Source organism: Danio rerio, chromosome 14 (assembly GCF_052040795.2).
Source record: "Danio rerio strain M-AB ecotype USA chromosome 14, GRCz13ab, whole genome shotgun sequence".
Classification (NCBI taxonomy): domain Eukaryota; kingdom Metazoa; phylum Chordata; class Actinopteri; order Cypriniformes; family Danionidae; genus Danio; species Danio rerio.
In genome coordinates this window covers 12,628,772-12,642,500 of record NC_141034.1, presented here as the reverse complement: position 1 = coordinate 12,642,500, position 13,729 = coordinate 12,628,772, and the positions used below count along the sequence as shown (strand labels likewise).

Genomic DNA, 13,729 nt, shown 5'->3' with positions numbered 1-13,729 from the left:
TTGCATTAAATGCTCATCGACTTATTTGAAGCTAATTGCACAGCTTTCTTATATTTAAGACGTGTGCATTTCCCCAAGCAATATGTGTATTTTATTATTTTCCAGAAGTGTTTTACATATAGAAATTCACTATTCACTTACTGAAGGAGAAAGGACATATTGTGTGCACAGATGTGGTTAATAATCTAATTGATTTCTATTGCTTATGATCAATTATTATCATTTTTATTAGTTATTTCATGCTGACTATTGCTTTCTGTTGTTTACAGGTTACATGGGGGTTTATTCTGCTCTCAGCTCACAGTCCTCTGTTGACAGTGAATTAAGCTCTGATGAATCCATCTCCATGGGCTATAAGCTTCAGGATCTGACTGATGTTCAGATAATGGCTCGCCTGCAAGAGGAGAGTAAGTATCATTCATGAGACACAATTCTTGACTATAAGTGTTTTTTTACTTTTTAATTTTATTCTAGGACTGTGCATCAACAAGAATCTGGTGATACCATACATATCACAAGACAGAGGTTGCATGTCTTATGCAGAGGACCATATGTGTTTACTTTAATTGCTTAAAAATTAGTCGTAAATTGTGCTTAGATACTTGTGCTCAGTATCAATGAAAAAGTGCTTTCAGGATTCTTTAATCAAATTGAATGGATGCAATATAAGCTGTTATAAACATACCAAGGTCTTGACATTAGGGATGTTGTCAGCAATGACAGATGCTGGAGGCTCAATTGGGTCAGTGCTGCCTCATCAGTAAATGTTTGGTAAAACTTTACTCGGAGGGTTGTTTAGTCTTGAAACATTTATAATCATGACACGTCATGAATGTGAATGAGGTTTTATGCATGCTTATGACCTCTGTTATTAAGTATGATTGTCTCAATTATGTCATTTTAAATGCAAAGAGGACATTATGTCAACTTGACTTAAACAAATATGTCACAACCTGTTATCTTTGTCATGACAACTTGACATTACCAACAATATATTTTGTCATAAATCTGTCATAAACGTGATTGTCATGAGGCATTATGTGCCATGAATATTTTTTGATCATGTTTTCAGTGGAACAAACTGTATTTGTCATTAAAATCTCATTAACGTGTCATTTTAAATCATTTGAACAGTTTCATTAATATTTACTGATATTTGAATGACAATTTCAGCTTGTACCCATAGACTGTAAAAGATATGTACGTAGTATCCGTGACGTCACCCATATGTTTATGAAAAACCCCAAAAAAAGCTACCAGTAGGCTTGGCCAACTGTCACTATTTTGTTCGCGCATCATCGCCCCAACCGGGGGATACCAATTAAGGGCAAATAGGCGGAGCATGTGCAGAGCTACAGATGCATGCTGGCATTGTGCTTAGCCTGGCTTTCCTATGGGAGAAACGCTTAAACCTTCATCACCTGCGATTTGTTTGTGTTCTGACCACATGTGCTTGGTTGTACACTATATCAATAAAGTGTTTAGACTTTTTAAATACACTGTTGTAACACATCGAGCCGCTAAGCATTGTTCTTATGACGTTTTTCATCAGGAGGAAAGTGCTAATTACTTCCAAACACTTCAGATATAGTCCTTGTTAGTAAATGCAAGACTATAGATGCAATCTAGCATAACACTGTATGACAACTATTCAGATGACTGTTCTATAGCCTACAGCTAATCAGTCTGTCAGATTCTGGAGTGCATTACAGCTCTAAAGAAAATTATAAGTGATCTTGAATAAAACAATTGCATTTATAAAAATGGTGTACAAGTAAATAATTGTACTCACCTAAGAAATGGAGACCATGTGAATGGTTTGTGAGCACAATTAAGTGCACACATCATGCCATATCATCTGAAAATTGTAAGAAATAATTCCAAAAGACAACTGACTGTGTAAAGCCACATAAAACAACACAAAAATACGATGAATATGTCGAGATCAGCGGCTAATCAGCGGGAGTCAGCTGAGTTGAAATGACGGTGACCAGCGAGACCTAGCTGTCACTCAAGTGGCTATGCCCTTAATTATGCAGACTTAATATAATTTAATATAAAGGAAAGGGATGAGATATAAAAAAAATTCACCCCCCCACAGTTGTCATGAAAGGTAATATTAGCTATATGAACCAAAGCCGTTCTTTGTACCAGGCTGTAAACACCCTCTTTTCTGTTGTAAATTAGGATATTCTAACACGGGCTCAATAGAAATTTGCTCCATATGGAGCCAGGGCTACTGAAATTTCAATGAATTGCAGTTTCAGGTACTTCCGTATTGGCTTCCAGAGGGAGAGCGGGAGGTTGCCGCTTGCTTGTACCACTGTAATTGAAGAATGACCCTAAAATTCATGCCATATTTATAATGGCTTCATGACAATCATGTTTATGACAGATTTATGACATGTCTTGTTGTTTTGGTGATATCAAGTTGTCATGACAAAGACAAAAACGATTTTGATGTATTTGTTTCGGTCAAGTTGTCATAACAATGTCATCTTTGCATTTAAAATGTCATAAAGTGAATGACACTTAAATAAAGTTGTTATAAGCATGCAGAAAATCTCATTCACATTCATGAAAAACAAAATATCAAGGTTTAATGTAGTCTTATGAACACCCCTTCAAGTAAAGTGTTACCAAAATTTACTAACAAACGCAGCTCGAGAACGAACATGAACACACAGGCTTTCACCATTTAAATGGTTTGTGTTGAGCACAGGTGATATGATCTGCCGCACATCTGTTGCCTAAATCTACAGTCTTTTGTTTGTTTGTAATCTCGCAAAAGCAATTCACCATCTGTGGAAACACAAGTTGGTTCTCTTTGTAATAAATTTGACAAAAAGCAATATCTATGCAATCAAAGTCCTGCTTTCGCTGAGGAGGCGCATATCTTTGTCTTTGCAAATTAATTAAATAATTCAACTGACTGAGATATTATAGTTTTATTGGTTGAGATGATTACATTGATCTTTTAACTTGCTCCAATTGTGAGTAGAAGGGGATCCACGTTAGCCAGTTGCTGCTGGTGTTCTGTTACTCGCATCAGTTGTTTGATCCTTCATTGCTACTAGCAACAAGCTTTATGAAGCAGCAAACTTTATGAACATCAGGGGCCGTGCATCCTATTAGTCACTCTCTTCCTACCTGTCAAGAATGCTTTTGTCAAGCACTATGATATAATTCATTCATTCAGTTTCTTTTCGGCTTAGTTCCTTTATTAATCGGGTCGCCACAGCAGAATGAACAGCCAACTTATCCAGCATATGTTTTACGCAGCGGATGCCCTTCCAGCTGCAACCCATCACTGGGAAAACTAGGACATAATGTTGGATTTAAAAACAACCACTATACATCTTAAAACTTGTGTACTGATATATTCCTACACTTTTTCCTACATAGTTTATTCATGAAAATACAAATGAATGTAGAGTATTGAAATGATTTTGTTCTTCTATGTCATTTGTTTAAAACAAACTAACTCAACAAGATTGGATTAGGTAAACTATGGAATGAAGTTATTTCAGCATTAAGAATACTTTTAAGGATTAAACTGAGCAAATGAGTGAAAGCACAAAAGGTTTATTATGTGACAAACTAGATGAAATTTCTTTATAAACCATTAAACTTGGGCTGCATGATATAGCAATAATCTAGAATTGTGATATTTTTTTATTTTGCGATACGAATACAGTTTCACCAGATGACTTAATATTTTTATTTGGAAAGAATTTATAATGTTGAATTGGGATGATTCTGCATATCCATAAAATCTAATAAATAATCTATATTTTTTTTTAGTTTTAGGGTCCCTCAACACATTTCCATTATGGTCTGCTATTTGCAGTGAATTTTTTTATTTGCATGTGTTGTGAGTAATTTCATGCACCTGATATGTCAGAGATTGGTGAGCTAATGTTTACAATAATAGCCAGCTGCAAACTATTTTTTTTTATAAAAAAAAAAATAAAAAAAATTGTTAGTTTATAAAATGCTGATAATGCTTAGTAAAAAATAATAGAAAGCTCAACAACCATTCATAAAAACGTTTTGGAGAAAATGTCACACAGGTAGGCTAAACATTTATCAAAGAAAGAAGTGGGCCCCGAAGTGGAAAAGGTTGAGAACCCCTGCTGTAGACTACCTTTCAAAAAATACTTGATATAGATTAGGGCTGCACAATATATCATTTCAGCATCGATATCGTAATGTACGCATACGCAATAGTCACATCGCAAAGGTATGCAATGTCCAGTCTGAATTATAGTTGACCAGGACCTGCAGAATTGCATTAAATCACTGTATTTATATGGACTTTATGTGATTTATGCAAAAAAAAAAAAAAAAAAAAAAACATTTCTTACTTTGAAATTTTATCTTGTTTCTATCTACATTTTATAGCGAAAACAAGATTATTTTACTTACCCCACTGGCAGATAATTTCCTTTAAACAAACAAAAATAGTTTGGGTTTCTCTTATTTCTTCTGACAGTGAAATCTAAACAATATTTATACTTGGTCTTTTTTTATATTTGGACTACAAACAACACAAAACAAAGTAAGAAAAGCATTTTTGCGTTGTGATTATTCAATTTCTGTACCGAATACTGTTAGACTCCCCAAAAGACTGTCAAAATAAGCTATTCAAACCATCTTCTGAAACTGTATTCATATCACAATATTGATCGCAGAAAAAGAAAATATTGCAATATAATATTTTTCCAACATCGTGCAACCCTCTAATATAAATATCTTTTAGAGCCTTCAACTTGACTTTTCATTATACTACTGATGCTCTACCATCTGCATTTTTATATTAAACTTTTTTTTTTGTCATTTAACAAGTGGTCTTTGTGTAATTTTAAGGTCTGCGACAGGACTACGCATCTACCTCTGCCTCGCGTCGCAGCTCATCTGCGTCCCTGCAGTCTTTACGTCGAGGAACCTACAGTGATCAGGAATTTGACTCATACAGTCAGGAGGATGAGGAGGATGAATGCTGCTCTCTGCCGCAGCATCTGCAGCGTTACTCTCCATCACCCCACAGCTCTCCTCGCTGCCTTTCCCCCAGTACACTGGCTGAGTACAACCGCCTTTCTGCCCCACGTCCACGCTTGTCCCGCTGTTCCCTTGCTGGTGCAGGGGCTAAAAGTGAAGGTAGGGCATTGATTTTGTATGATTTGTTTCTGCTTTCAAGGTTTTGTGCTGGACAATGTACAGCAGATTTGATTTTCATGGTGATGAATAAAATCATATTGGATGCACTATTATGCACATAAATAATTATTATTGTTTTATATTTATACAAATGTTTTGTATAATGAGAAAATTGCCATTTAAAGGGGTGATGCATTTTCATCTCTTTATGTTATGTTTTCAGACATTATTTTTTGCAGTCAGTAGGATATCAATTATTAATTAATTTTATTTTGATTAGCCACAACTTTTTACTGATTTAATCACAATTAACAAAACGATTATCATGAAATTGCAATACACCTTGTCGTCATATGCCATGTTTAAAAAGTAAACAACCAATAAGGGCCAGGCTAATTTATTGAAAAGCATACACACATGTATACTGTAAGTTGTTGGATGTTATCTATATATTTTAGTACTATTGGATGGCGGTATTATTTATTTAAAATCTATTTAGTTGTCCAATATAACGATTAATTGCTTACATTTTTTGAAATTCTATCATCAGAAACCTGAATAAAACATAATCCTAATTACTAGAAGAACTGAAAATCCCAGAATTATTTATTTTTGTCTGATCTTGATTCCCTGTTCTGCATATTTAAGTGAAAGTTGTTCCCAGTAATTTTAATGGGAATGAGGCGGATGTAAAATCTCGATCATGCAATTTTTGCTACTCGAAGCAAACACATTTTGCAACAAGTAAAACATAATTTTATTTATAAAGTAAAGATGTTATTAAATACATGCCTAGCTAATCTGTACATTTATAACAACCAAAGATTTTATCATAAAAATCGGTTAGGATGAAAAATGAGAAGCAACAATTATTTACAAAAGCATTTTATTAAACTGAATAATATTTAACTAAATCTAAGACTGACCAAGGGAATTGCTGTTTCAACATTTTCTCTCTGTTCTGTAACTTCAGTTGGTAGCTGTAGAAGTGCTGCTGATACAAGACCGTGAATATGAATTAAAACCACCAGTAGGTGGTGACAAGTCTTAATAAGTGCGTCATATTTCCAGCCACATATTTTTATGCACATTTTTGATATGCGCATAAAAAAATTGTTGATGGAAACGCTCACATGCACATAAACATTTAAAAATGTGCATAAAAAACATAAAAACATATGTTCATATTCTACGATGGAAACACCGGACAAATTCCTGTATGCGCATTAAAAAAGTCATATGATTTTGTTAAAATAAATCGTGTGATGATAAAATTGTGTGCGAATGGACAAACCAGCTGGCTGAACACATTGTAAAACATCTGAAATGCTGTTTTGGTAATTCTAAAACACCTTAACAGCATTAGTGTTATTAAATTATTAAATACAGAATCAGGAGCGTCTCTGCTCCATGTCTCACACCTTCAAGTGCCACCACGCAGTCACTGCATGTTAGGATTGCCTTCTGAGGCGCAAGTCATTTATTAAATGAAGAAAAGATTCATGTAGCTTCTTTTACCATAGCAAATTCCGTTTTTACCGTTGATATTTGGCACCAGTTAATCAGGAAGTGGTGATGAAAAGTGAGCGTAAAATCTGGCATATGCAAAATTTTTTGTGCGTACGCAGTGTTGATACATGAGGCACTTAGTGCATTGTTTGGTATTATTTTTTGGTGACGAAATGCAACAAACTAAAAACCCAACAGAAAATCTGTTTGGGTTAATAACTGTAAATTTTTATTCACTCCTTACCTACTGAAGTTTTTATGAAATAATTAGATATCATGTACTTGTATGCTCAAAAAAAAAAGCAATCCAAACCACAAATAGATTACTATCTACTGAAATGTGCAAGCATTAGAAGGCAAGGTATATATATATATATATATATATATATATATATATATATACAGTATGTCACTGAAGTGAGTACACCTCCTCCCTTTGTGTAAATATTTATTTATGACTCATCACGTGACAACAAGGAAGACATTACACTGCTATAATACAAAGTATTGAGTATACAGCTTGAAAAGCAGTGTAAATTTGCGGTCTCCTCATAATCACAAAACACACAGCCATTATTGTCAAATTCGCGGTGACATTACCAGATGCAATATTGTGATTTTTATTTTTATTAAATTTTTATTCCCTAAATTCACCTAAAATTTCAGGTTAGTGTTTGAAATAAATCCTTCTGTGACATGGTTCTGTGGTCATGTGATATGTGGTAATGCTAAATCAATGAAATTAACAGTAAAATCTTCTGCTAGTAAAAAAAATGCTTTCTCCAGGGGATTCCCTGGGTTTCTACATGTGTATTTGGAAGGGTTTATGAATTTTTGTAAGATCACCCTCTGGCCTATAAAGGATTTCTACTACAGAAACACCCTTTCGTTATGTAATTGGCAATCTGAGCTTTGCATTTTCAATTTGATTAATCGCCCAGCCCTACAAGCTCTCTTTAAAAAAAAAAAAAAAAAACTACAATATTTACCCTGCATTTAAGAGAAAGGAATATTCCTAATGGATAAGTAGTGTGTTAAGTTGGCCGTGTATGTGGTTTTCAGAGGAGCTCAGACACAGTATGCCTAACTTGACCCCACGCACCAGCCTGCGCTCTTTGGAGGCAGTCAGAAACAGCCGCAGCATGGAGGCTAACTTACAGAGTTCTGGCAACCGCACGTCCTGCCTGCCCCACTCCCCTAAAGGTTGGTACCCCCACTCCTCTGCTGCACTTACACCCTTTTGCCTTTTGTCCTTGGTTATAGATGATGTTGTGTCTTTAACCCACTCTTTTAAGAGCACCAGCATGGAAGTTTCATTTCTGTCTTTTTCACTCTAAACCTTTGTTGATCTAATGTTTATTATTAGTTCTCTCCTTCCTTAATGTTCTTTCCTTCCTTTAGACACTTCTCATACTATGTCTAACACTTATAAAGTGCTTTCCCACTTGCACTTTTGGTCCCCACCTGGGTACGTTTGATGTCCGAGTATAGTACGTTTAGCTAGTGTGAGGTACGTTTAGCTAGCGTGAACGCTGTTTTCTAAAAGAGGTGGTCTGGGGTATCAGGGTGTCCGCAGGGTCTTAAAAAGTATTAAAAGTTGACAAATCAATGTAGAGAAATTTAAGGCCCTTAAAAAGTATTAAAAAGTCTTAAATGCTATTTTGCAAGGTATTAAATTTTATATTGTTTTGATTATGCATTGTATGGTTGTACTCTAAAGTTTGCCTGAGTTAAATCTGCGAATATCAGGATACAGTCTAGTTTATGAAATCAATAAAATCTTACTAGATTTGACATCATGCTGCCTTGTTTACTGCAGTAACCAGGTCAACACCATTATTTCTGCAGTTCTATTGGCACCAACCTGCTGAATTAATAGATTTTTATTCAGGATATGAACAATGTTTTAGTTTTGGATTAGTTTCTTACATTAATATTTAGTAAATATACTGTAAGTTCAAATCTCGACAGTGCCTCTGGTTAAAACCTAAAGTGGTTATAAGGTCTTAAAATGTATGGAAAGTGTCTTAAAAAAAGATCTTAAAAGGTATTGAATTTCACTCTTTGATTTCTGTATATACTATGGGTACGGTTTGTGCGAACTCTAGTACGGTTCACTTCTAATATAGATGAAATTCTACCAAATAAAAGAAGTGTACCACATACTGTACAACAAACTTAAGTTTTCTTATTGTTCATTTGTGTATGTGTGTCTGTGTATCGCCTATATTAGCGACAAGCGGGACTGACCCAGTGCAAACAGTAATAATGTTTGCTTGTTTCCACCAAAAATGACTTCTGCAGATATTGCGTGATGTTCAGAACGTTTTTAATATATATTTTTTGTGGCAGGTACTGTAGATGCAAGTGGCTCTCTGTATTTTGGTTTTGGTAACAAAACTAAAATATTCAGTAAAAGTAGAAGGTACATGATATGCATGCATCACCTAGCAACAGCTGTACACCAAACAGCAGCTTGATGACATAAGTGTACCAGGGTTCAGAAGGATAAAAAGACTGTGTGACCACAAATTAGCCGAGGGGTACAATCAAACTAGGGTTTGGAATTGGCATGGGCTCTATTTGAATGATCATGCGCAAAGTCTAAAGTGCATGGCACAAAAGCGTATCAAAACCACTTTTGCTATTTAAGGACAGAAAAATACACCCTGCGTCCTGGCGCATGGTCTAACAGGGTTGTGCTTATTCTCTTAATGATTGTGTTTGTACGCACTTCACTGAAGGCATTCATTAGCCCACATATTTAATTTAGTTTGTTAAGCACAAAGACATGTCTCAAAACCATTTATAAATTGAGATCTAATTTCCAGCTAACGAATAGATTAACAATAATAACAAAGTTTGGTCAAAAATCTGTCCTATTCTTATGCCTTATATAGTGACACATACGTCTCTAAAACCCAACAGGTGGACAAATCTAAACTTGTTTTTATTAAAACAAATATAAATATGTATATAAAGGGCTCGAAATTGTGACCTTTTTGGTCGCATATGCGCCCGAAATTTTATCCATGCGACCTTAAAATATATTTGGGAGCATTTGTGCAAGTGCATAAAATTGATATCTTGCACCAGTTTTCACAGCAAAATGTTCACCACATGTGCGGAATCAGGAGGCATTCAAGCATTAAGCATCGTTGCACCTAAAAGCACTAAACAAAGCGCTCAGGAATGGTTTAAAACAGTTGACATGTCAACTTGCTGCAGTAAACAAAGTCCGCAATACCTGCCCTGCCTTCAAGCTCTTTCTATTGGCCCACTGCGCTAAAACAGAATGTGAATAGATTAATTAATATCAGCTGTCAGTCACTCCGTTCCGCTGACAGGCAGCTACAGGTCTGGATATAAGAGAATGAAAACAACACTAACAGATTTAGTTTTAGAAACCACCTGATTAGCAACTTTAGAAACCGCAGTTGTGGAAAGAGGACTGAGAAATCATACTCAAGTAAAAGTACCATTACTTACCTAAAAATGTAGTCCAAGTAGAGTAAAAGTATGTTTTGTAAATATTACTCAAAGTATGAGTAAAAAGTAGCCCTTTCAAAAGTATTCAAGAGTAGTCAGTATTACACTGTAAAAAGCTGATGCATTTACATGTAATTTGTGAATGTGTGTAAACGTAATATTCTGTAATGCATTTAGTTATTGCACACACAATGTCATAAGACGTTAATATTAGGTTAGATTTAGGTTGTGATGTCAGGTTACCAAAATTCAATGTCTAGCCAGCATCTAAGGACAACGTTATTTTTGATGTCCAATAACGACGTGAAATAATGTTGATATTTGGTTGATTTTAGGGTGTATCCAACATCGAGCCAGCATCTTAAACTAAATGACCAGTTGTCATATTGACATCAAATACTGAAATTTATTCCTGTGGTATGGCAACCAAAATCCAACATCTGATAGATGTCATAGTAGTAATCTTCACACAACATCAAGTTGTGACATCATTAGACATTGATATTTGGTTGATTTTTACGTTTGACATTGATGTTGGCTTGACATTGGGCTCTGATTTCAACCGAATCTGATTTTCATTTCCAAACAAAATCCAACATGTCCATGACCTTGGTTTATTTTGGTGTCTTATGCCTGCTGGGTGTTAAGGGCCATTTCGGTCATCACACAGTAAACATCCGTCATCTTTTCATCGTTGATATGCATCTAAAAAGTTTCTGGGTCTTGGACATCTACTTGGACACATTTAATGCTTGCAATCAGTTTGCTGCATTTATAAATCGCCCATGTCTTGAGGTAGTTCATTATAATGGGATTTATCTTCTATGTGCTATTTGATTCACAGGACTGATTTTTTTCTATTCCCCATAGACAAGAAAATATAAAGTAGTGACTGCAGGTTTAAAGAAAGTATTTGAGTAAATGTACCAATACTGCACTAAAAATGTACTCAAGGGAAAGTAAAAGTACATATTTTTAAAACTTACTAATTACAATTCCTGAGAGAAGCTACTTATTTACAGTAATTTGAGTATTTGTAATTTGTTACTTTACACCACTGAGAAACCGAAAGTAAAACCCGAATCCTTGACATTTTAGGAGATTCAGAAACTACTATCGGACGCATTTTGGCGCAAATGGTGCGTCTCTGCCGGTCTGCAGAGCACATGACTGTTGACAGTTCTCGCACACACAGAACCGGCAGTAGGAAACGTATAGAGCAAAAGAAGATTTTCCACTTGTTAATCACTCGCAAATGTTTGGCTATCTTGGACAAATGCAAAAAGTGTAAAAGGATGATAATAATAGTTCTATTCATGTGTTCCCACAAAATATACTTGGGCGGCCATTAATATACCGGCAGTGGTTCTTATATTTATGTAGAAAATAATAATTTTTGTAACATATTAATCCTTTATTATTATTATTTTTTACATGTAAAGATATTTGTGTATTGAAGTACATTCTGTGTGTATAAAGAAATGTGTAAGCATTTGAACCCACATAGGCATTCTAAGCCAGACTTTAGACCTGCTTTTAGATGGTCAATGGCGCAGTCTATTTCAGTTGTTTAAAAATAGCAATGCGCCACTGATGTGCCTCAACACATCTCTAATTTAAACTGAAACACCCATGATTCCACAAAATGGTGCAAATAGATTTTTTTAAACAAAAATCTATTTATTCTATTTAAACAACGTGGTGCAAAACATGAAAATTAGGGTTGCACTGGGCTGAAAACAGCAACGAATCGCTAAGATTTATAAATCTTACATGTTTTTTTATAGTTATTCTGTTATGAACTTTGAAACTATACAATTTGTAGAAGTAAAAAAGCTAAACTTAACCAGAAACCAACTCCACCCACCCATCCATACCATTTTAAAAAGTATTTACTTTCATTTTCTATCTGCACAAATGGCTGTGGCTACTTCACCTCCAAGGCTTTACATTACAAATTATGAAGATCTTATAGAAAGTATCAACAATTAGACGGGTGTCATTCATTATTGTCTTTTAAGGTACACTTAGAAGACAATTGCCTGTGATGTGGATTTAGCTTTTGATTGCATCACTGCTGCTGCTGCTCTGCCACACACCGCTACTGTACTTTGGAACGCGATATGAAAGCAGTAATATGTTAACATGGGTGCAGATTAAAAAACGCACTGCATACACTCTGCTTACATGGGGTGTGACGAGACCCAAGGCTGCAGAAGTGAATAGATGAGTTCACTTGTTGAGTGTTATGACATTCAGTTTCCAGTCATGTTCCTTGGGATCTACCTACCAGGGGTGCAATGTTTCTATTCACGCTTTGGTATGTGTCACGATCCCAGCTTTGGTATGGTATAGTTTTTGCCATGTCCAGAAAAAAAATTTCCAAGAGCATTATACATATTTATTGGGAAACAAACACCTGACAATGCAATAGGCTTCATACATATGACTGTAGATTTGCATGATCTTTTATTAATTTAAATGAAATGCTTAAGAAACTCAAGCAAAGAGAAACTGTTTGGCTCTTCTGTCTTAATTCAGCAGGAACAGACAATTGAGAAGAAAACTATTTACTAAACTAATAGCTGGAGCGATCGGGTGCGGAAGAACACTCAGCGGACCAAGTAACAGACCTACTGTATGTCCGGGTCTGTATGGGATGCTTTTGGGTCTGGACATAGACCTTGGTCCGCGTGTTAGTGACCACTGATCTAGACTTTTTTTGTAACAAACAAAAAAAAATAATCGGCATGCATTCATTTTCGTATTTGTCTCAATTTACATTGACTGTCTGTTTAAACACTGACAGCAATGCTCCACACATACCGTCACATGACGAAACGCATTGTCTTTAACAGATTTACATGCTATGAAGTGCATATGAAAGGTAATCGGAAGTGTACAAAGGCTGAACTTTTTTTGCTTTGTTGCCATACAATACAATGCAATCACCAAACCAATATTAAAAATGCATATTCGGAACTGCAGATCACAGGGCGTACAGAACCCTGGGAGGACAACAGGATGATGCAAATTTTTTACAGAGAACTGCTGCATCACTACTGCCTACCTGGAGGATTCAGTTCCAGCTCTGATCAAACACACACCCTGTTTATTCTAAACACGCCTATATTTAACATGTGCTGCTCTGGTTAATTGTGTCTGATCAGGGTTGGAGCTGAACATTGAAGGAAGGCAGATATCCAGAAACCAGAATGGTCATCCTTGTCCCTACCTTCTTTGCACTTTTCTGCTTGTCCGCACTCACATTGCACTGTGGCTTTCAATACTGGAGAAGGTTTGAGTCACTTATGTGGTTAAGACCTCATGCTAAAAAAACAAACTTTGGTCACAGCTCAGGATTAACATTAGGAAGTGATCATTTCCTGAGATTAACCATGTTATCGAAGGTATTAAACAACTTCTTTTCCAGCACACTGATATACAAGCAGGGTTTTTTTTATCTTTAAGGAGACATGTAATATATTTAATTTTACATTTTGCTTTGACACTCCTGCCTGAGCGCATTGGTTGAACCATGGGGAAGAACTGGATTTAAAAACATTTGCTT

General features: G+C 35.5%; 2 protein-coding genes across 6 annotated transcripts in view; both read left to right on the top strand.

Moving 5' to 3' along the window:
* Nucleotides 1–13,729, top strand: part of znf711 (ZFX family zinc finger ZNF711) — a 280,678-nt gene that overhangs the window by 214,284 nt on the left and 52,665 nt on the right. The gene's annotated exons all lie outside the window — the stretch shown is intronic.
* Nucleotides 1–13,729, top strand: part of zgc:66447 — a 31,316-nt gene that overhangs the window by 10,587 nt on the left and 7,000 nt on the right. For 2 of the 4 annotated variants that reach the window (XM_087280182.1, NM_199735.1), the window contains 3 exon segments: nt 270–407; nt 4,870–5,160; nt 7,732–7,872. In XM_087280182.1, coding sequence (XP_087136308.1) covers nt 270–407; nt 4,870–5,160; nt 7,732–7,872 — 570 coding nt within the window. 4 annotated transcript variants of the gene reach the window in all.